At 42.3% G+C, this 23,260-nt stretch overlaps 2 protein-coding genes across 3 annotated transcripts in view; one reads left to right on the top strand and one right to left on the bottom strand.

Moving 5' to 3' along the window:
• Positions 1–23,260, top strand: part of LOC147012185 (3-oxo-5-alpha-steroid 4-dehydrogenase 2-like) — a 73,765-nt gene that overhangs the window by 26,432 nt on the left and 24,073 nt on the right. Inside the window, exon 1 of one of the 2 annotated variants that reach the window (XM_085856001.1) lies at positions 8,827–9,166. The exons of the other annotated variant lie outside the window; for it this stretch is intronic. Within the exon in view, the coding sequence (XP_085712127.1) occupies positions 8,898–9,166 (269 nt within the window). The 5' untranslated portion in view covers positions 8,827–8,897. Of the gene's footprint in view, positions 1–8,826; positions 9,167–23,260 lie in introns of those variants that run through there. 2 annotated transcript variants of the gene reach the window in all.
• Positions 1–23,260, bottom strand: part of LOC147012186 (pleckstrin homology domain-containing family G member 1-like) — a 180,318-nt gene that overhangs the window by 154,012 nt on the left and 3,046 nt on the right. The gene's annotated exons all lie outside the window — the stretch shown is intronic.

Here is a 23,260-nt window from a genome sequence, read left to right as displayed (position 1 = left end):
GATGCGTTCCCGCAAAACGCCGTGTTATCCGAAAACGTGGTTTATTTATTTAGGGAAAATATTTAACATGTCAAATGGGGACGATTTCAACCTTTTAAGGTTGAAGACCTCCATAAAAACCTCTAAAACATCAGCAAACAACGTGTAAAAGAAATATAACAAATAAAAACATTAAAAATAATTACTTTTTAATAAGTGCTACCATGATTGGGGTTGGATACAGTATTTACTGCTTGTGGCAGGCTTGTTCAGGTGTGGCAGGCTGTCCAGTTGAGGTTGAAGACTCAGAATATGAAATGGAGGCTGATTCGCTTGGGATTTTTTTTTTTTGAAGAACTTCATAATGGAGACTTGAGTGACTGCCTTCATTTTCTTTTTGTAGACCTCCTTGTAATATTTCAGGACATTCTCCATCTCCCTCCACACCTTGAAACTTCTCATGCAGTTGGGATCATGTTCATCAAAGATGGCCTTGACTTTATCGACCAACTTGAAACCTTCAGCCATGAACTTCGTTTTGAGGGTTTTAACAGGCACAACCTCCTCAGGACTTGATTCTGATTCCTCTCTGATGCGCTCTTCCTCCAGCGCCAGAATATCTTCATTGCTCAACTCCCCTGTGTGAGAGAAGCAAATCCTCAACATCATTTTCGTTGACCTCTTCAAATTCTACTTGCAGGGCCATGTCCACAATCTGTTGCCTTGCTTCACTGACATCAGCCTCTGTAAAACCACTGAGCTCAATCACTGTATCAGGCCAGAGTTGATGGAGATGAAAGTGCGGCTAGGCATACGTTTCCAATAAAGTCCAGTTTCATGGAGGTTAAACACCTGGCTTAGTAGGTAACCTCAATCTGCAATCACTCATTTCAAGATGGTTGGAAATTGTTCGGCAGCAGCATGATCTCCAGCAGCAGCTTCCCCAGTCAACTTGAGATTGTGGAATACATGGCAATTCTTGAAGCGCTTGAACCACCCATGGCTGGCAGCAAAAAGCACTGGATCATTGGTACTGTATCTTTGGTTAGATCGCCATACAAACTCCTCACCTTCTCTTGAATGACCCTTCCAGAGAAGGGCATGTTCTGTTAGTTTTGATACTCTATCCACGTGGTCAGCATCTTCTCCATTTTCTCAATAGCATCAGGCTGAGATCTTGCAGTTACGGTAACATTGAGATTTGTTGTTGTCCGAGTGCTCTTTAAATGGATTTTATGACGATTATCACAAATGTTTCTCACTCTGGAATCAAGAAGTTCCATCTCTCTTTGAATATCAATGCTGCACTCACCTCTGTCAAATAGATCTAAAACTTTTAATTTCACCTCCAATGAATGACACTTTTTTTTTGACTTCTTCTTCACTTTATCATTATCTCCAATGCCATTTGTTACACGCTTTGCAGCCATAGTTTCGGCCTCTGTGAGTGAACGACTCGTTCAGAACAGAGGTGGCGTTAGTCATTTGGGGGCCCCATGCAAAACACAATAATGGCCCAGTGGGGCCGTCATCATACCAATATACGATTTTGACGTCTGTCTGTCTGATGTCGATGTATTCGGTCGTTACTTATTTAATCCCAAGCAATTAAACTTGAAAAGAGGACTACGTGTCAGTCATATGGCAAAGGTTGTAGTGACTTCATTTGCACCCCCCCCCACCCTCCAGGAATTCCGAAGCTGAGGTGGCACAAATTATCTTCGTAAATGTGTACGTGTAGCGCCGCTCCTGGTGGTGGTGAGAGAGGGTATTACGAGTGTCGCTTTAGAACCCTCAATTGTATCACGAGTAAGAGGACACCATGTTATTTTCACACTCCCTTAGCCTATGTTGATTTAGCCTCGACTGCAAAAAAAATCCAGAGGATTTTATGTTTAATTACCTTAATGCATTCGAAAGGTGTATATTCATCAGCAGCTTGAGCATCGTTCCATCATATTGTGGCATTGTTCCAAGGATATCTCAGAAAAATGAAAATAGCAGATTAATAATAACATGAACATGACAGTGTTGTAAAATAATAATATTAATAATAATAATTCGAATAACAGTAACCTCCTCATCTCACCGCCGGCTGAAAACACAAACTCACCTAAAAAGCTGATCCATGAGGTGTGCTCCTTTTATCAATCGGCTTACTCTCGCTTGCCTAGCCAGCCGTTCCTTATCAAACGTTTCGTTGGAATGCTTGCTTGAGTGCTCAAGCCACTTGGCGAGCGGTCTACAAGCTGATTGGTAAAGGAATGCACATGTGCTCAGCCACAAACCCTTTTCTGGTTCTGCCGTTTGTGTGATGAAAAAAAAAAACTTAACCTTGAGTGATTTTTAACCCTTTTTCCCCCTTGCGTTGAGCCTTTTCTGCTTTTCAGCAGCGCTGGAGTCATTTCATAATTAGGACAAGTGCTCTGATTTTGAAAAACACAACGTTTCACCATGCGCATCGGTTAGTCCATTTCCTAATGAGGGGTTGTTTTGTAACCGTACAATAAATTGTAGCGTGAATTTGTTAAACAATATCGATATGAATCAAGTTGAAGAATTATACATATTTAATTGTGATTATTGTTATGTTTGTAAACATTATACGTCGTTATTATTCTACTTTCTTTCTCTACAAACGTGACGTCACCCCCTAATTTTTTATTATAGTTCTGTCTCGTTAAACATTAGCAAAAACATTTTTTAAATCGATTCATTACGTCACAGTTTTTTTTTTTCTCCTTGAGATGGAGCATTCCCTTTGCGATGTGTTTATCACCACTCACAAGTTGATATGTTTTGTTGGCAAAGAGAGACACCCTCGGAGGCTCCCTGGTCATCTCGGGGTCCCTTTGTACGGATTGCACACCCTTAACGCCACCAACAACCATTCTTCCTTGCAGATTTGCTCTGGATGAAGGAGCACGAACGACTCGCACGGGATAACGGAGCCCGAACGACTCGCTCAAGATGGAGCACGAACGACTCGCACAGGATAACGGAGCACGAACGACTTGCACAGGATGACGGAGCCCGAACGACTCGCACAGGATGACGGAGCACGAACGACTCGCACAGGATGACGGAGCCCGAACGACTTGCACAGGATGACGGAGCATGAATGACTCGCACAGGATGACGGAGCACGAACGGCTCGCACAGGATGACTGAGCACGAATGACTCGCACAGGATGATGGAGCACGAACGACTCGCACAGGATGATGGAGCATAAACAACTCGCACAGGATGATGCAACACCGACAACTCGCACAGGATGACGGAGCATAAATAACTCGCACAGGATGATGGAACAGCGACAACTCACACAGGATGACGGAGCATAAACAACTCGCACAGGATGACGGAGCACAAACAACTCGCACAGGATGACGGAGCACCAACAACTCGCACAGGATGATGGAGCACCGACAACTCGCACAGGATGACGGAGCACAAACAACTCGCACAGGATGATGGAACACCGACAACTCGCACAGGATGACTGAGCATAAACAACTCGCACAGGATGATGGAGCATAAACAACTCGCACATGATGATGGAGCATAAACAACTCGCACAGGATGACGGAACACCGACAACTCACACAGGATGACGGAACACCGACAACTCACACAGGATGACGGAACACCGACAACTCGCACAGGATGACGGAACACCGACAACTCGCACAGGATGACGGAACACCGACAACTCGCACAGTATAACGGAGCATAAACAACTCGCACAGGATGACTGAGCATAAACAACTCGCACAGGATGACTGAGCATAAACAACTCGCACAGGATGACGGAGCATAAACAACTCGCACAGGATGATGGACCACTAACAACTCACACAGGATGACGGAGCATAAACAACTCGCACAGGATGAGGGAGCACAAACAACTCGCACAGGATGATGGAACACCGACAACTCGCACAGGATGACTGAGCATAAGCAACTCGCACAGGATGATGGAGCATAAACAACTCGCACAGGATGACGGAACACCGACAACTCACACAGGATGACGGAACACCGACAACTCACACAGGATGACGGAACACCGACAACTCGCACAGGATGACGGAACACCGACAACTCGCACAGGATGACGGAACACCGACAACTCGCACAGTATAACGGAGCATAAACAACTCGCACAGGATGACTGAGCATAAACAACTCGCACAGGATGACGGAGCATAAACAACTCGCACAGGATGATGGACCACTAACAACTCACACAGGATGACGGAGCATAAACAACTCGCACAGGATGAGGGAGCATAAACAACTCGCACAGGATGATGGACCACTAACAACTCACACAGGATGATGGAGCACGAATGACTTGCTCAGGATGACTGAGCACAAACAACTCGCACAGGATGACGTAGCGTTGTTGTTTTTCGTGTTTTGTAATTGAATCTGCACTGCAGCCAAAAGGTGTTATCAGAACACATGTTATATGAGGGTCACCCATACTACCTTTATAGATAAATATATGTATCACATGTTTTTCGCAGCCCCCTGGAGTTTGGGCCCTGACCAAATGTCCAGTTGGTCCTTCCCCAATTCCGGCCCTGAAAATGAATTGCATATCGTATGTATATGATCAGAATGAACAGAGGAAAGAATTTTTCATATAAAAGCTAAAATATTTATTGCTGCATATAGTTGGTGTCATCTGAAATGAATCTGTACTCCAGTGATAGAACAGGTGGAGGTGGTAAGTGTGGGGATGGGGGGGGGGGGGAATCCTCCTCTCTTCAACTTGCTCTGTGTTTGAAAGATTCCAAAACACAAGGTGCGATGAACAAGGAATATTGTATAAACTGCACCACTCGAAACAATTGGTGAACAATGAAGCATTAACATAACACTCAGCACAGCGTATTCTGCAAAAGAGAAACTTTTTGTTTTTTGTTCTTCCTGGCACAGCACTCACCGTCTAAACCTTACTCTTGCAATGGGGGTGGGGGAGTAGGAGCTCACTCCTACATCAATGTGGTTTGCATTACTCATGCTGGAGCTGACCACAAACATATGCTCATGATTTTCTCACTCTCTTTTGCATGTGTGCTGTGTATTGGCTCGTACATACTGTATGTATGTATGTATATATATATATATATATATATATATATATATATATATATATATGTATATATGTATATATGTATATATGTATATGTATATATATATATATATATATATATATATGTATATATATATATATATGTATATATATGTATATGTATATGTATATGTATATGTATATATATATATGTATATGTATATATATATATGTATATGTATATGTATATATATATATATATATATATATATATATATATATATATATATATATATATATATAGTGAGTCATAAAACGAGATGTTCCAACCTGGAAGAAAAACTTCTGTGAGAGGAAGGATTTTGAACTCATGTCGACAAAGAAGCAGTTTGTGGCCTTCATTAGTTCAACGAGGTCCTCCAGGCAGCCAATGTCAATCCAACATAGACATTATTAGTCCAAAGCTCATGAGGCAGCCAATGGGTCTGTTGAATATCACCACACATACAATAGCGGAATACGAGTCTTCGTGCAGACTCGTGTCTGCCTGCTTCAGTGGACAATGTGAACGATAGATTCTTTTTTTTTTTTCAACTGAATGTTGACACACTTGTGCTAAATACCACGAGAAGCAATGTAAAGCTAACTTTTTGGGTGTTAACACACTCATGTGATCAAGGGGTGGAAAACACTTGAAGCGTCGATTTTGCTTTGCTTTCCATAGCGATTGGCATACCTTTGTTGACCTTTAGTTCATAATCGCATATTTGCCACCACACTCACCTATGAGCTGTCGCGCCTTGGTTCGCAGCTCGGCCCAGTCGAGCTATAAACTGTCACCCTGGTGTTTCACAGGCATGGCGATTCAACAACACGTGTGCCATCCCTCAGATGGACGTTAAACTTGGCATCCCACCTGCCGACATTAGTCGGTGGACGTTAAAGATCCCATGGTATCCATCGCGAAAAGTAGAGCTGTCGGGCACCATGGCCAACTTCCAAATTCCTGCTCTCGCCTACAGGGGGCACTGCATCAGCAGCGTTTCACATCACTGTGAGAACTGATGCTAACCCGCAGCCATGTGCTGCATACGAACGAGGACAACAACTTCTACAACTCTGCAGGATTCAAGCATGACTGACTGAACACAGCTGAGGATGAGGATCCACTGATGGAAATTAATTTAGTCTCGGACACAAATTTGGACATCGTGCTGGGATTTCTTGGAAAGATTATTTTACAAAGCCATCAAAACACAGTTCAACTGAAGTGTTGTTTTAATTAAATCTTACTTTCATCTATCGATGTGCACGTGATGAAAAAGCAGTTCAAAATGAGCTCTTTTTACCATCCAACCATTCAAAATATGAATGTATTTTTGGCTAGATGTGTTTTTATTTATTTATTTATTTGTTAAAAATTTAAGGCTATAGCACATGCACAATCATTCCAGATTTTCTTGTTCCACGGTTTGATTTAAAAAAAAGTATATTGAACATAAAAAATTTACCTTTTTAAAATGTATTTTCATCTTGCATCTTACGACTTAGGTACGTAATTATCAGAGAGACAGAGACAGATTGATTTAATGATGTATTGCTATATAATGAATTCTACTATAATTGAAGAAGTATGTGTTTGTACATTTGCCTTTTATGTGCTCCTGAAGCGCTGGACGGAATGAGTTGAAAACTGGTGGTTGCATTCAGGGGTTGCACGTGAAGATTTAGGTCTTTCGGAAGTAAAAAATAAGAAGATGGTCTGGAAGGGTTGGGGGGGGTGGAGGAGCATCCCAATTCTGTCATTGTAAATGTGTATCTTTTTTGCGTCACTCCCGCTGTGGTTCGGTGTTACAAATCACCTGTCATTAATTCTGGGGGAATCAACCCGTCCACGAGTTTCTGATAATACTTCAAACCCTCGAGCAAGGAAGATGCACATCTATCGGTAAAGCTAATGAAGTAGAAAGTTTGAATGGTGAGTTTGCAGTGCCGGGTTGACTGACTGATTGGACACTGCTGAGGTTGAGGATCTACTGATGTAGACCCACGGCAATAGGTTGTGGACCAATCTTTGGTGAGGTTGTGGGCTGAAAGGGTGAAAACCTCAATGAAGAACGGAGCTCAGCTGATGATTCGGGCATTCGGGAAAAATCTATCAAATTTTTTTTTTTTTTTTTTTTTTTTTAATACCTTGGTCGAGGCTCGTATGAGAGCAAACACACAACTCACAGCAAGGAGGCATGAGACAAGAGGGGCGGGAGTGGAAGGGACAAAACAGTAGGGAACAGACACATTAGGTGAACTGTGGAAGGGAGAGGGATGGGGATGGGACGGGGAACATGGCGAAGAGAAGATGGACATTTCAGGGACTTTCAGGAAGGAAAGCAGGAGAAATGAAGGAAGTGGGCTTGGGTGGATTATCGGGGGTAGAAAAGATCGAGGATTTGGATTGGGGAAGATAAGAGGTGGTGGTGAACAGCTGTTTTGAAAGCCTGGAAGGAAGAATGGGAAAGAATAGAGTGAGGAAGTTTATTCCAAAGGCGGGAAAAAAGAGGAATGAAAGAGTGAAGATGAGCAGTGATTCGTGATTTTGGTAGTTTTACCAGAAGGGGGTTGTTGGCGGACTTTGAGCGCCCTGTGGAAATGTGGTGGGGACAAATCGCAGAGAGAGCAGGAGGGTCAAGGCTGGAGAGGAGTCGGTAGAAGACAGAAAGACCACCGACCAACCTGCGGTGATCGAGTGAGAGGCCCAAAGACTCAGCTTCATTGCGGGAGATGCCGATGATCTTAAATGCCCTGATTTCGACAGCGTGAAGCCGAGAAAGGTGGGAGGCAGGAGCACCAGCCCAGAGGGGAGAGCAGTACTCCATCAGGCTACGGACAAAAGCTTTGCAAGTGGTCAGGAGCTCAAGAGGGCCGAGGAAGGACTTAGCACGATGGAGGATTCCCAGTCGGCGACTGGCTTTGGAGGCGAGGTTGGAAATGTGACTTTCCCAGGAAAGGTCATGGCAGATAGTGAGACCTAGAAGCTTGAAAGAAAAGACTTCTTCCAGAGGATTGTTGAGAAAGTGGATGGGGGGGTTTTGTAAACGGTCCTTTCGAAGAGACATAGTGAGAGTGTGAGAATTGTCTGGATTGAAAGACATGTTCCACGTGTTGGACCAGTTTGTGATTTTATCCAGATCTGCAGTGAGCGAAGAAGCTGCTGCTTGCCGGTCTGAGGGATGACAGATGGTACGGCAGAGGGTAGAGTCGTCGGCAAAGAGAAATAGAGGATTTTCCAGTGAGTCCAGTGAGGAGTGAGGATTGCTTATGGATTAATAAAGTTCTTACTTGAGGTGAACACTATTTTGAGGTTTGTGATGAAGATAAAGTTAATTGTTACAATTTATAACATCCTTTAAATGTTAATATGAATAGAAAACAAATGGTGTGTGTGTGTGTGTGTATGTGTGTGTGTACACGCACACCCTAATCCATGGAATGTATCCGATGAGTCTCAAACCAACACAAGTTGGTGCATGCCGACGGAGCTATCTGTGTACGTTCTGTTGCTTTCGGCCAAATAACAAGTTGCATTTGCCAGTGTTGTTATTCATGCTTCTCCATCTGTACGATTCATCGCCCAACCCATGCATAACCAGCATTAAGCAACTTCTTTCATGCTACGTCAACTACCACTTGCTCCAATGAGTGTATGAGTCGTCCCCCCCCCCTCAGCCCCTCCCTTCGCTCCTCATTCACCCGAAAAGGGTGAGGCCATGCCTCGAAAGCATGAGACCTTGTACTTTCCAAAGACATACAGCCATTTGATAACAAACACGAACACTAATGGAGTGCAATGAGCCAGACATGTTCATCTTCTCAACGCTACTTACTGTTGGTGCTGTTTTGCTACTCTGGCAGCAGCAACGACAGGCTTCAACCTATGGCCGTTACAACCCGACTGACTCCGTGCTGTTGCTGCCGGCGAGGTTAACCTGGTTGTTGCAAGAGCTCCCTTCGTTTCTCGTTCCCATGCTTTTGTTGATGAAGTCCAGGGAGTTGGCGCTTCCAAACATTATGTTGCTGCTCATGTTCTGTGGTCATTACTTCCAACGGTGAGACCAAACAATCTGGTTTCGGTTCAGTCTCAGAGACACCTAGTTGAGCTGGAATGTTGGGTCACCTTAGGACCTCTGTCATTGTGCTTTTTTACACCTTTTATCCCAATTTATCTACCTATCTTTTGCAGTGTTTACATTTGCTATATTTCACATATATTTGTATTTTATGTCTATTTGCAGCGACGTGCTGCTCTAGCGCATGCTCCCATACCTGACCTGACCTATTTGTATTATTCAGCAATAGGTTGTCCTGCAATTTGGTGTTCCCCGGTTCATAATGCTGAGATCCCAGGTACAATTCCCTTGTACAATAAAATGTTGATTTGTTAAGCTTCTGATAATGTACTTGGAAGTCTTGTGAGAAATTAAAAAAATATATATACACCAATGTCTCTTAATGTCCTTGTCCTACTCGTACAAGTCTTGGATTTATCCAGGGTGAAACAAAAAACACTATATATATTTTTTAATATGCCGTAACTTTGTCACATTAATAATTAGCAGGTTTTTTTTATTGAATTTAAAAGTTTTTAAAATAATTTTTGTTTCAGTGAAAAGTTGTTCTATTCTTTTCTACATGGTATTAAGCTAGTTTTATGTCATTCTGATGTCAAATATATAAGTTACAACATAATTAAAATCTCTAGTTCTTTCTACTTTCTGTTTAATGTTGGTTGTTATCTCCATTTGTGGGTTTCGGAAGGTTGGAGAAACTTCTCCCAGAACTCAAAATACCCACCTCCTTTTTCAGTAAAGGATTTCAGTTCATGAACCAGCCTGGTATTGGCTTTGCAGTTCAGGTGGCTGACTTGGGATCCTCGGTTCATGAGTTTGAGTCCCGTTTGCTGCTGAATTAATACCAGGTGAGGTTGACTCAGCCTGTCATCCTTCTGAGGTCGGCAAAATGAGTACCAGTGTACTGGTAATAGGGACACTGCATCAGCGGCATAGCCGCACCCCTCACCAATGATGTAACCAGCAGCTATGAGAGAGAGAGAGTGAGAGACAGATAGAATGAACCAAATTGTCAATTGGTTCATGAATCTTTCTCCTTCACCATTAGTTCCCCATGCTTCATGTGCAGAATACGCTTTGCAGTGGAGGATGATTTCCTTCTCCTCTAAGCTCCAGCTCAGTTAATTTAATCTTTGCGGATTCATCTGGAACTTAGTAGTTGTTGGTTGCAGAACAGGTGACACCTTTTTTAACTTTCAGATTTGGTGTAGAGCGCTGTTCTATCGTGAGGCAGGCATCTCCTTCCTCACTGGGGAAGGTGCGGTTATTATCCTTTTCAACACATATTGCAATTGCTCAATGTGGCTACACAGACTCAGGCCTCAGCCTACAAGGAGGTCTGTATCCCTTTAATCATTTTCTGTGACTGATTGTCATTGTTTGGCATATTTTTGATACATCCAGCCATTTTGCTTTCCCCAAGAGGCTGTAGGGCCTTGGCTGTTTGAAGGGTCACTGATGGCACTCAGAAGAGTCATGCCAAGAAGGTACAGTGCCTTCAGAAAGTAGTCACAACCCTCGACTTTTTCACATTTTGTTGTGTTACAGCCTGAATTTAAAATGGACAAGTCTGAAGACGACGATGGTTCACGAGCGGTATTTGACGATGTAGATTGTTTCAGAAGTCAAGGATGAGACAATGTGATAATGTTTGACCAAGTTATAAAAATGATCAACATGATGTGGTACGAGGGACAGGTTATTAGCTGAAAAATGTCGAAAACCCGGTTTCGTTCAACAACTTTCAAAATTTGACCTTTGCATAACCTTTAAAGGTCACAAAACAATGTTGTGGACATTAAAATAAGGAAGCAGGATACGTGCTATAGCTTAATGGAGTTAGTTCGTCGAAGAAGGTCGAAAACCCGGTTCGATTCCCACAACTTTGAAAATTTGACCTTTGTGAACTTTAAAGGTCAAAGGTCAAGGAGTATGACCTTTGGTGCAAAACTTCCTCTGGAACATTCCAGGAACAATATAACGTCATATAGGCTATATGGCATTTCGCACTCCTCGGATTATCCATACTTTGATGAAATCAGCGTAAAAACAAACTTGAAGGGGGTGCCACGGGCAAGTTGTTCGAGATAGAGCAAAATGGTTTCAAGACTTTCGGTGGGGAATGACCTCAAGATTATGCATAAAAAAATAGTCATCCTAGCTCTCAAAGTTTGGGCGGTCGTATGATTTTTTTATGTCAAAATTCGCAATTTTCTAAGTTTGTGACCTTGACCTTGGGACGAAAATGAAAAAAAGAGCTCCATGGGGCTATGTAGGTGCCATTGGGCTAACCAAATACCGAAACCCGTCAGATTCGACAAACCCCCGAGGAGAAGATGCAAACTGAAATCGGCTACCCCCTAAAAACGTGTTTGGGACGTGGCTCCGGCCAATAATGGGCGCACCATGCCCATTCTCAGGAAAACACAACCAGATCATAATATAAACCTCCCACCAAAAATTTATCAGGATCGGATCAAAACCCACGGAGCTATGCTCAGGACAGACACAGACAGACACCAATAACGAATATAGTGGTCACTTATTTTTTCGTGAACCAATTAAATTTAATTTTTTTTTTGTCACCGATCGACACAAAATACCCCACAATGACAAAGTGAAAACGTGTTTTTAGAAATTTTTACAAGTTAATTAAAAATTAAAAGCTGAAATGTCGAGTCAATAAATATTCTTCTCTTTGCTATAAAACTCCAAATTGAGCTCAGGTTCATCCAATTTCCTTTGACCATACTTGATATGTCTCTACAACTTTATTGGAGACCACATGTGGCCAATTCAATTGACTGGACATTATTTAGAAAGAAACACACCTTTCTATATAATGGCCCACAGTTGACAGTGCATGTCAGAGCAGAAACTCTACCATGAAGTCCAAGGAACTGTCCGTAGTACCCCGAGATAGAATTGTGAGGAGACATAGATCTGGGGAAGGGTATAAAACGATCTCGAGAGTGTTGAAAGTTTTCAAGAGCACAGTGATCTCCATCATTAGGAAAAGGAAAGAATATGGAACGATCCAGACTTCCTAGAGCAGGCCGTCCGACCAAACTGAACAACTTGGCAATAAGGACCTTTGTTAGGGAGTTGACCAAGAAACCTATGACCACTCTGACAGAACTACAGAGTTCCATGGTTGAGATGGGAGAACCTTTGGGAAGGACAACATTATCTGCAGTACTTCACACATCTTGGCTTTATGGGAGAGCGGCCAGACGGAAGCCACTCCTGAGAAAAATGTGCAAAAAGAAAAAGGCCTGCAGTTTGCGAACGACTGAGAGCTTGAGGCAAAAGATTCTGTGCTCTTATGAGACGAAAATTGAACTCTTTGGCCTGAATGCAAAGTTCTATGTCTGGTGGAAATCGAGCACAGCTCATCACCCATCTAACGCTATCCCTACCATGAAGCATGGTGGTGGCAGTATCATGCTATGGGGATGCTTTTCAGTGGCATCTCAGTGGCTTTTCAGGGATTGGGAGGATTCAGGGATTCAGTGGCTTTTCAGGGACTGGGAGACTTGTAAGGATAAAGGGAGCAATGAATGGAGCCAAATACATGCAAATCCTTGTGGAGAACCTGCTTCAGAGTGCAACAAATCTTAAACTGTGATGAAGATTTACGTTCCAACAGGACAATGACCCCAAGCATACAACCAAAGCAACACTGGAATGGCTTCAGACCAATAATGTGAAAGTCCTTGAGTGGCCCAGCTAAAGTCCAGACTTGAATCCCATTGAGAATCTGTGGAAAGACTTGAAGATTGCTGTTCACCAAAGCTCCCCATCCAATTTGACAGAGCTTGAGCAAATCTGAAAGGAAAATGGGAGATCCCCAAATTGTACTCAGTGTAGTGTAGAAAATCCCCAAATCCAGATGTACAAAGTTGATACAGACATACCCAAGAAGACTCGAAGCTGTAATCGCTGCCAAAGGCGCTTCTACAAAGTATTTACTCGGGGGTCGAATACTTATTGGCACAAGACATTTCAGCTTTTAATTTTTAATCGATTTGTAAAAATTCTAAAAACACGTTTTCACTTTGTCATTATGGGGTATTTTGTGTGGATTGGTGACAATTTTGTTTTTTTTATTTAATCCATTTTAAATTCAGGCTGTGACAAAAGTTGAGGGGTGTTAATACTTTCTGAAGGTACTGTATATGCCAGGTTGTGTGTCTGCCTGCTCACTTCTCCTCACTGGTTTGCTTCATCGCTTGCTGTTGCTCGGGATCGATTAGAGGTATCCACAACAAAGTGTGTGCGTGCGCACGTGCGTGTGTGTGTTTAAATTTATGCTTGCAGTGCTTGAGTAAGAAATTTCTGAGGATATCCTGAAGACTCAATAGCCCAGTGGGTTGTTGCCACGTAAATGATGAGGTCCTCGGGTTTGAGTCCCAGGTTGAGTCCGAATTTTTTCACACCAGCCATATGCATGAATTTATTCCTCTTTATTACACTGAACAACAAAAATTTTTTACTGGAGATGTCTAAAGTGATTTAGACTAATTTGGGTACGCTGATTTCAAAAATCATAACCGTTTTGCTGTATCACGTCAGGATTTTCAGTAACAGAAATATTCCCTTTGCCTAGAAGTCAGGATTTCAATGAAATTTACAAAAATTCATTTATTCATTTATTTCATCATGAATGCTTCAAAATTATAGAAATTACAGAAAAACTCCACTAGAATGTAATTAAAAATGCTTTAGGCATTTGGCTTTGCGTTTGTGCTGCTCTGTGTCAGTTTCACGATGCAGGAACCAGCAGAAATCGCCCATCATGTTCGGGTTGTGCCGCCCTTGGTAACGCGTCTCCATGAGTGAAATCTCTTGGTGGAATCGCTCGCCATGCTCGTGCGAGACTGCTCCCAAGTTGTCAGGGAAGAAGTTCAGGTGCTGGTGTAGGAAATGGATTTTCAGGGACATCCTGGAGCCAAGTTTCCTGAAGGACTTCAGCAGCTGCTGCACTATTTCTTCATAGTTGTCCGCGCGCTCGTTCCCCAAGAAGTTGTCCGTCACAGCTTTGAAGCTCCTCCACGCTGCCAGCTCTTTGGGGTTTAGAGTTGTCGGAAAAGTTTCGTCCTTCATAATCTGTCGGATTTGCGGTCCAACAAAGACACCAGCCTTGATCTTGGCCTCCGACAAGGTGTTGCCAAACTTTTTCCTTGAGGTATAAAAACCCATGCCCATTCAGATCCATTGCCCGTATTAAAACTTTTCATCAAGCCGAGCTTTATGTGGAGTGGTGGAAGGAAAACCTTGGCTGGGTCGACAAGGGCGACATGCTTCACGTTGTGTCGACCAGGTACATGCTCTTTTCGCTCTTCCCAATCTTTCTTCGTCCAGTGATTCTTGTCGTCTCTGCTATCCCAGAGACAAAGGAAGCACATGTATTTCGTGTAGCCTGACTGCAGCCCTAACAACAGCGCCACCACTTTCAAGTCTCCGCAGATGTGCCAGTTGAAGTCATTGTACTTGATGGAATCAAGCAGCTGCCGCATAGTCTCATAGGTCTCTGTCATGCCGAACGCGTGAGCCAGTGGGACTGATGGTTTCTCGTTGCCATTGTGGAGCAAAACAGCCTCTCAAGCTGTTCTTCCCGAGTCGATGAAGAGGCGCCAGTCTGCAGGATCGTGATCACACCCAAGTTCTTTCAACAGACCGTTGATGTCACTGCAGAATGTCATCGTGTCTTCCATCTCAAAGAACTCAGCCATGTCTCTGTGATGTGCTCTGAACAAGGATATCTTGGTGTTAGGTTCAAGTAGATTCCACTGCTGCAGCCTTGATCCAAGCAGCTCTGCCTTCGCCTTTGACAGCGAGAGATCTCTTCCAAGATCATTTAAGTCTCCCTGGTTCAGAAGGTGTGATTCTTGAGTGTCGGGTTCAAAAGGTTCATCATCACCATCCTCTTCACCACTGCTTACAGCTATGTTCTGATCAGCTGGAGGTGTTGGAACGGGGTTCTCGTCATCATGAGGCACAGGTTTACGAGCAGAGACGCAGTCAGCGTACTTGATGTGACCTTTATTCTTCTTGTTGAAGCCGGCGATGCTTGTGCAGCAGAAATAACAATCATCATGATGATTCTGCGGCTCACGCCATATCATGGGCACCGCAAATGGCATGCTCGCGCGCTTGCCCACCAACCACTGAGTCAAGGTTGTGTGACAGCTTGTGCAGCAGATGTGTGGTGCCCAGCTCTGTTCTTGGTCCCCCACCTTACACCCGAAGTAGTGAAAGTAGGCGGCCTTCATTTTCACTGCTGTAGATATACTTCGCTGTTGATCTTTTTTGGTATACCGACCACAGACATAACAGAAGTTGTCAGGATGATTGGTACAGGAACGCCTACTCATCTTTATCTGAAAGAAAGAAATATAACACAAGTTAACAACAATTGTACGAAATAGACATGTTAAAGACATATGTAAATTTCATTGAAATCCTGACTTCTAGGCAATGGGAATATTTCTGTTCCTGAAAATCCTGACGTGATACAGCAAAACGGTTATGATTTTTGAAATCAGCGTACCCAAATTAGTCTTAATCACTTTACACATCTCCAGTAAAAAAAATTTTGAAATTTGTTGTTCAGTGTTGTGTGTGTATGTATATATATATATGTATATATATATATATATATATATATATATATGTATGTAAATATAGCACACACACACACACACACACACACACACACACACACACACACACACACACACACACACACACACACACACACACACACACACATACACGCTCCTCAATGAGTCTTGGACACGAGAAAGATTTAAAATAAATAATTTGCACTGTGCTGCTCTTTGCATGAAGGTGTTTTACTCTGCCATTGCGTTTGCATTTTCAGCAGCAACATTTGGAATTTTATTTATTTATTGAAAGTGTTTACTCACTGGCCCGGATATCCTCTCCCCTCCGAGGTATTAGACATTAGGTGTGCTTTATCACACACGCGTGCACACACATCTCACGATGTCACATGTTGCGTAACACGAAGCTCAACTCATCACTCTATGGACACTTGTAGGAAGTACTGAGCAGCAATGGTATTGTTTTCCCTGTGGCTGGACCATAACCGTACAAGCTTGGCTGTATTCAAGGATAAGGCTGAAAACTACAAAGTTATTATCGTGATAAGATGCTCTCCAGATTTCCTTTTTATTGCTTGTAATTCCACAAGATCCATCCTTCAACATTATAAAAGTTATTTTCATGGTTGATTATAATCACAGTGTAGAAACTTGTCTTAATCATTAACCTTGTATGACAGCTAACTTAACTACCTGGTGATTACAAAATCTTCTTGCTTCTTACTATATCATACTTTCATGAGATTTAAACTGTGATGAGTCTACATGACCTTTCATAGAAGTTGGTGCATAACTAAGTTGTCGTGTTTGATTAAAATAACGATGGAAGGAGGTAAAAGTATTGTCAGCACGTTGATACAGGTGTTTGCTGTTTTTAAAATTTATCAAAAAAATTTTTTTTCCCATTCTCTCTCCTAATTTTTGAAACCAAGTGGGAACAACCTAACCCAACTCTATTGTTAAATCTAGAGAGTTCATAGAAAATGTACACACACAGTGTAAAGTATATACTTCAGTAAAAAAAGAAAAAAGATTTTAAAGATTGTTTAAAAAAATATATCTTGAAGTTTAGCGCGACTTAAGTAGTCTTGTACACCACCCTTGTACACCGTAATGAGACGACGTTGAGTCCCGGTTTCAAAGATGGAGGCTTTAATGATCACCATGGAGTGCAGCATCAATCAATGATTTGTGTTCTCATATTCAAGTTTATAATTGAATTTAAATAAAGGTTTAGAGGTGTATAAATTAATTAATTCTGGATTTCACCACCGTTTTACGCCGTGTCTATTAAATCACCCCCACATTGAACACGTTGCATTATAGTTATTCGTGCCTGTTGTTTGTGTCCTTTATAAAGTCCTTAAAAACAGTAAGTTTCCTGTTTGGAATGATTTTCAATTTTCTTTGACTGCCAGGCAGACAGACATAGTGAATACATTATCTCACTCCTCTCTGCGAATGTGCAGTCAGGATTAATTCAGAGTCAAAGTACGGTAAAACGGCAAACTTGTCTTCCTATTCACGATCCGATTCATGTTCAAAATATAACATCCGATTTGTATAAGTTGTTCCTCGATCAGAAACTGGTAAGACAAACGGACGGACCTGAACCAATTGCTTAACCCCGGTTTTCTCTTTGCATGCGTGGGGCAAAAAGGAGAATGGGGATTTCAATATTTTTTTTTCTCATATTTTCCAGCAGTTTCTCCAGAGTCGTGTCTCCGAAGCATGCAGCTGCCATTGAAGGAACTTACTTTTCCTCTTCGTCCCAATGGGGCATAAGGCTTCGATGAGCTTTCGCCATTTATCTCCATCCTTCGCTACATTCTGTACCTCACACGATGATAGACCCATCTTCTCCAGATCAGCTACCACAGTCTGATGCCAAGTTGTTTTTGGCCGACCTGGTTTCCTCCTCCCTGACGGTGTCCATCCCAAACCAACCTTAGGGATTCGGTCAGAGGACATTCGAAGCATTATGGCCAAGCCATCAGAGGTGGCAACGCTTCATTTCAAGCGCAATCCTGTGGCAACCAGTTTTTATCATGCAGGTTTTTGTTGGATATCTTCGAGTCAGAAGATATGGCAGATTTTCCAAAGGCATCCATTGCGGAAAGACTCTACCTTGCTCATATCTGACTTAATTACTCGCCGGCACTCAGAGCTATGTAGAAGAACAGATGTTGCTGTTATAAAGTCTCATCTTTGTCTTCATGCTGTTATGCTTCGACTTCCAGATGTAATGGAGTTGAGCAAATGCATTACAAGCTTTGCGGAGTCTTGCCTCGATGTCTTTCTTGTCTCCATTGTCTTTGCTGATGAGACTGCCCAGGTATGTAAACTCCTCTATAGTCTCTAGGTCTTCTCCATTTAGAGTAATGGATACGGAAGGTGTGGTATTGATATTCATCACCTTGGTTGTGGTGGTGTCGATATTGAGGCCTGCTTTTCTGGCGAAGCTCGCAAGCTTGTCAGTTTTTCTTGTAAATGTGTATTCCTTGATGACGAAACAGCGAAATCATCAGCAAAGTCCAGATCTTCAACTTAGATGGAAACGGTCCACTGGATGCCTCTCGGTCTGTCTGATTATGGTGTTCCTCATGATCCAGTCAATAGTAATCAGAAAGAGGACAGGTGATATGATACAACCTTGGCGAACTCCAGACTCTACCACACTGATAAGTAGTTTTTCATGACGACGCTGCATTCAAAGCGTTCATATAATTTGCTTATTAGAGTAACCACCTTCTGTGGAATTCCATAAGATCTCAGTATCTTCCACAGACTCGCTCTATGTACACTATTGAATGCCTTCTTGAAGTCAATGAAGTTGACATAAAGCTGTGTGTTCTATGATAAGCCTTGTTCAGTGATGTTGCGTCGTGCAAATATTTGGTCGGTGCACCCTCTTCCTGCTCTGAATCCCACTTCTTCCTGTCTCAACTTGTTGTCAATAACCTTGTCAATTCTGTTGAGCAGTATCCAACTAAAGGCCTTGCTGGGGATTGAAAGTGGTGTTGTACCCCACCAGTTGTCGCAGTTACCAAGATCACCTTTCTTGGGCAGCTTGACGATGAGGCCTTTTGTCTCGTCAGCAGGGATAACATCCTCGGTCCAAACCATTCTGAAGAGTTCAGTGATCACCCTTGTGGCGGTACTTATGTCAGCATTGAGCATTTCAGCATGGATGGAATTGATGCCAGGGGCTTTTTCACTCGTCATGGCTTTGATGGCAACTCTGACTTCTTCATCAGAAGGTGGCTCAACGTTGATCCAAAGGATATCCTCTGCTGGTAGATGGTCAGCTGGTTCATCCGGCTCTGGGCTGCTCAAGACATCACGGAAGTGTTGAGCCCATCTTGCTGCTTGTTAATGCTCTGTTAGTACAACATTCCCTCTTTTATCCTTCACAGGGGTAGAGCGATTTAGTCTTTTTACCGCACCGTTGTTTAGTGATCTTATAGACTGTGCTCATCGCTCCCCTTACTGAAGCCTGTTCAGCTTTACCAACCAGGTGATTCCTGGAGTCTAGGTGATTTAGTGCTCAACATCTTTTCCTTCAATCGCTTACTTTCATCAATTGTCTTCCATGTTCTGGTGTTAACCATTCTTTTTTTTCTTCTTCTTTCTCAAACTGATGACTTTTTATATACCTCTTCATTGGTGTCCCATTTCTTCATGACATATTGGTCTTCTTCCTCTTTTTGGGGTAGCTAGTGCCCTAAAACGCTTTCTCAGCTGTATGACAAAGCCTTTTTTGTTGTCTTGAGACTTGAGTTTGGTAGATGTTTTCTACCTTGACTCTGTGTTTCTGCCTTTCAGAGCTTCAGCTTGATACTTGCTGCAACTAGATAGTGATCACGGCTGGCATCAGCGCCATGAAAAGTGCGTACGTCTTGTCAAGATCTTCATCATTTGTTGTTAATGATGATTTGGTCAATCTGGTTGACTCCAAGTAAGTTTATGTACCTCCTTGTGGGGAAAAAATCATACCTCCGAAAACACAGTTGTTATTCAAACAGAAGTCAATGAGAAGTTCGCCATTTTCATTTTACTCACCACATCCATGTATCCCCATAGCTTGTTCACAGTTAGTGTTATCTGGCCCAACCTTGGCATTCATATCACCTATGGTCAAGAGCATGTCATGCTGCTAGGGAACTTAGCCACTGTTTGTTGTAACAACTCATACCAATTGTCTTTGTCCTTCTTTTTCAGCCACATTCGTTGGAGCGTAGCACTGTATAATGGTAAGCTGACAATACTTTGAGTTGAAACGTGCTCTGGTCATCCTCTCGCTAATAGGTTCCTGTTCTATCATGGTCTTAAACTTCTCTTTACAAACGATAAGAGCTATGCCGTGAGCGCATGTATCCTTCAGTCCAGAGTAGAGAATGTTGGTGCCATTGTTAGTCATTTGGTGCCCTGAACCGGTCCAATGGAGCGCACTAATACCAAGTATGTCCAGATGGTATCTTTGCATATCTCTGATAACTTGAACTGATTTTGATGTTTCATACACGGAGCAGACATTTCACACTCCTATATGGGTCTTCACTTTGGGTCCAAGTTGGCTCCACTTCATACTCCTGACTTTCCTAAAAGGACTTTGATCAGAGGTAGTCATCCTACCAAGTAGTTGGCTCGAGCTTCCTGCAGGAAATGTGTATCTATTAGTTTGAGAGGCTTAATGGAGGCCGCTTTGCCCATGAATGTAATATATCTTGGGCAAATCTCGAAGTCTCCATACGTGTGATTCGATAGAATTCTCTCTCTCATTATAAAGACTTGAGCGAGCGAGAGACAGAGGTTTAATATTCAGCACCGTCCTTAGGATATGAACACTCTCTAAAAGATCTTTCTGTGAGAGGCCTTTTAAGACAACTTAGTCATATCCCAAACACCACGGTGTGACTTTAACTTGTTGGTAAATGTGGAGTCGTGTTTGAAAAATTTCATTTTGGGAGTTTTTGCAATGCATTTTCATTAAGGGGCCACACTGAAGCGATAGATTTGAGGTACTTTGTGGTCTGGGCATGCCATAATATCAGAATGATCGTTGTGCTGGATGTCCTGCCTTTGGAATGGCAAAGCCGGTACTCACTTTGTGAACATCAATGATCCCATGATGCCTTTCAAAACAGATGGTCATTGTATGCTGGTTCGTCGTCGGCCAAATTGTAAACTCCTGTTCTAAATTCTGCATTTAGCTGCATCGAACCAGCAAACCATATTCATATACTGTATAGTTTAGTTGTCTTTTTCAAAAATTGGTATTGACTACATGCATGAGGTAAAATAATGTCTCATGAACAATCTACACATTGGAACTTGCAGGTACGAAGGTGGCAGCCACTTCCTGAGTCGGAGCCTGTTGCAGGCCGGATTCCGAATGGTTGGAGAAAACGGGCTGTTTGGAAAATACTAATATAATAAAATGGGGCTTGCACCACAATTTTAGTGATAGAAAACAAACTCTTTGTTTTCAATTCGCACAATTTCTCCAAATTACTAAAAATCTATCCTTACCATAGCATTCACACAAAAAAAAAGTTCAGAAAACGCATTAGAATGATGAAACTTTGGCAGCAGTCACGGTATATGGGTGTGTTGAGATTTTGTAGCAAGCAGTTGATGATCACCTGTGTGGTATAGTGAACAGTAAAGGCAATTGCAACTAATTTGCATTGGTGATTGTGAAGTTGAGAAGGAGGCTTTACTACAATAGAAGTATTAGCACAGAGTAGTGTAATAGTGCCGAGATATGGTGCTTGGTTTAACGTTTGTGTGCAAAAGGTATAACTGGTGTGTCCTGTTAGCAACCAGCTTGCTTGATTCAAAACACTCAAGCAAGCACTCCAATGTAACGGAGCGCTCGACACCATTCAACAACATGGCAGTTTCCATGGAAACGGTGTGCTATCTTGGTACTCGAGCACATGCTATCCAGACTCGTTTCCAGCTCTGCTCGATCCTCTTGTGGCAACTTCCTCAAACAAATTTATTGCGTTAGCTGTGGCTACAGAGAGCACAAGGAAGAGGGAAAGGAAGATAAATAAATTGAGAGTCAGAAGGTGGACCCCTCTGCCAAGCTTATCTATGGACCCCACCACTGCAAAGAGGGGGGAAGGGTTGCATGTTTGTTGATCTTGAAGAATTAGGATGAAAAGTCTAGTAAAAATTAAAGGAAGTTAGGAGAGCAAAATAAATTAGATGATTACAATGAGTAAAAAATGTTTTCAGTTGTTGCTAAGCAATGAATCACCACATCATGACAGGACAGCCGAAAAGTACACACAGTCACTCGCAGCATCGAGACTGGGTTCAAATCCCGACCCTTCCTCACCCCTCCTCTTTGCTCTCTCCCTAACCCCCTCCCCTCTCCCCCTCTCTCTTCTCTCTCTCCCTCCACTCCCTCCTCCCCCACCCCCCTTAATATTCCCATCAATAAAGCAACAAGTTGTATTTGCTAGTTACAAATATTAAATTATTATTTGACAAAACATTGTTTGTTCCAAATTCTAAGTGCCATAACAACAATAATTGAGATCATCAACCATTCCACAATTAAAGGAAAACATAATTAAAATATATAAATTCTCATTTTAAAAACATTATTATGTATGAAAATTGGTGGAATTTAACCTCTCCCCCCCTCCCCCCTTCCCCAACACTAACTCCTTCTCCTCCTCCTTTCTCTACACTTATCTTCCTCCAAAGCTGATTTACTTTCTTCCCTCACCTCCCGACTTCCCCGCAATCGTTCCCATTTTAAAATCGTACCTTCAATGATCGATTCCCCGAAATAAAAAAGTACACCTGCAAACTTCACGAGAGATGTTAATAGCTGAGCAAATCATTGAACAGAAAACTTTTCGATGAATTCGTTTTGTTTCTACGGAAGTCAATACAGGACGTGTTACAAACCGGTATACAAACTCATCAAAAATAACAATAAAAACTCGGTTGGAGTTATTTTATTTGAAATATTCAAGGAGACGGCAAGATATGATGTTTCGGCCCAGCGTCAGGTGTGCTTTGGTTATTCGATATTCTACGGACGTAAATGAACACTCATTTTACTCTGCGTGCATTGCACATCACGTGTCGTGAATTTCACCTCCCGACACCTTGTATTTATTGTCATTTTTAAAACGCTTCTGTACACCGCCATTGAGACCCGGTTTGCAAGTCACCGTCTACGATTCCAATAGAACAGATGGAATTGCTGTTTTATGGAAAATGTTTTTCGAGTTTTTTTTTTTTTCTTCTTCAAAAATAGACCGTAGTCGACACGCAGTCATGTTAAAATATTGGCCTTTAAAACCCTCTTCAAATCGTCCTTATGAAGAGGGACACACAAATACACACCGTGTTTTATATATTAAAACACAACTAAAAAAAAAAACACTGTGTACTGTTACATGAACAAAAAGAAGCC

Source organism: Eptatretus burgeri, chromosome 15 (genome assembly GCF_056783735.1).
Source record: "Eptatretus burgeri isolate ZD-2024b chromosome 15, Ebu_testis_v1, whole genome shotgun sequence".
NCBI classification, from domain to species: Eukaryota; Metazoa; Chordata; class Myxini; order Myxiniformes; family Myxinidae; genus Eptatretus; species Eptatretus burgeri.
Note: the sequence above shows the minus strand (reverse complement) of the source record. Positions and strands in the feature narration are given on the sequence as shown.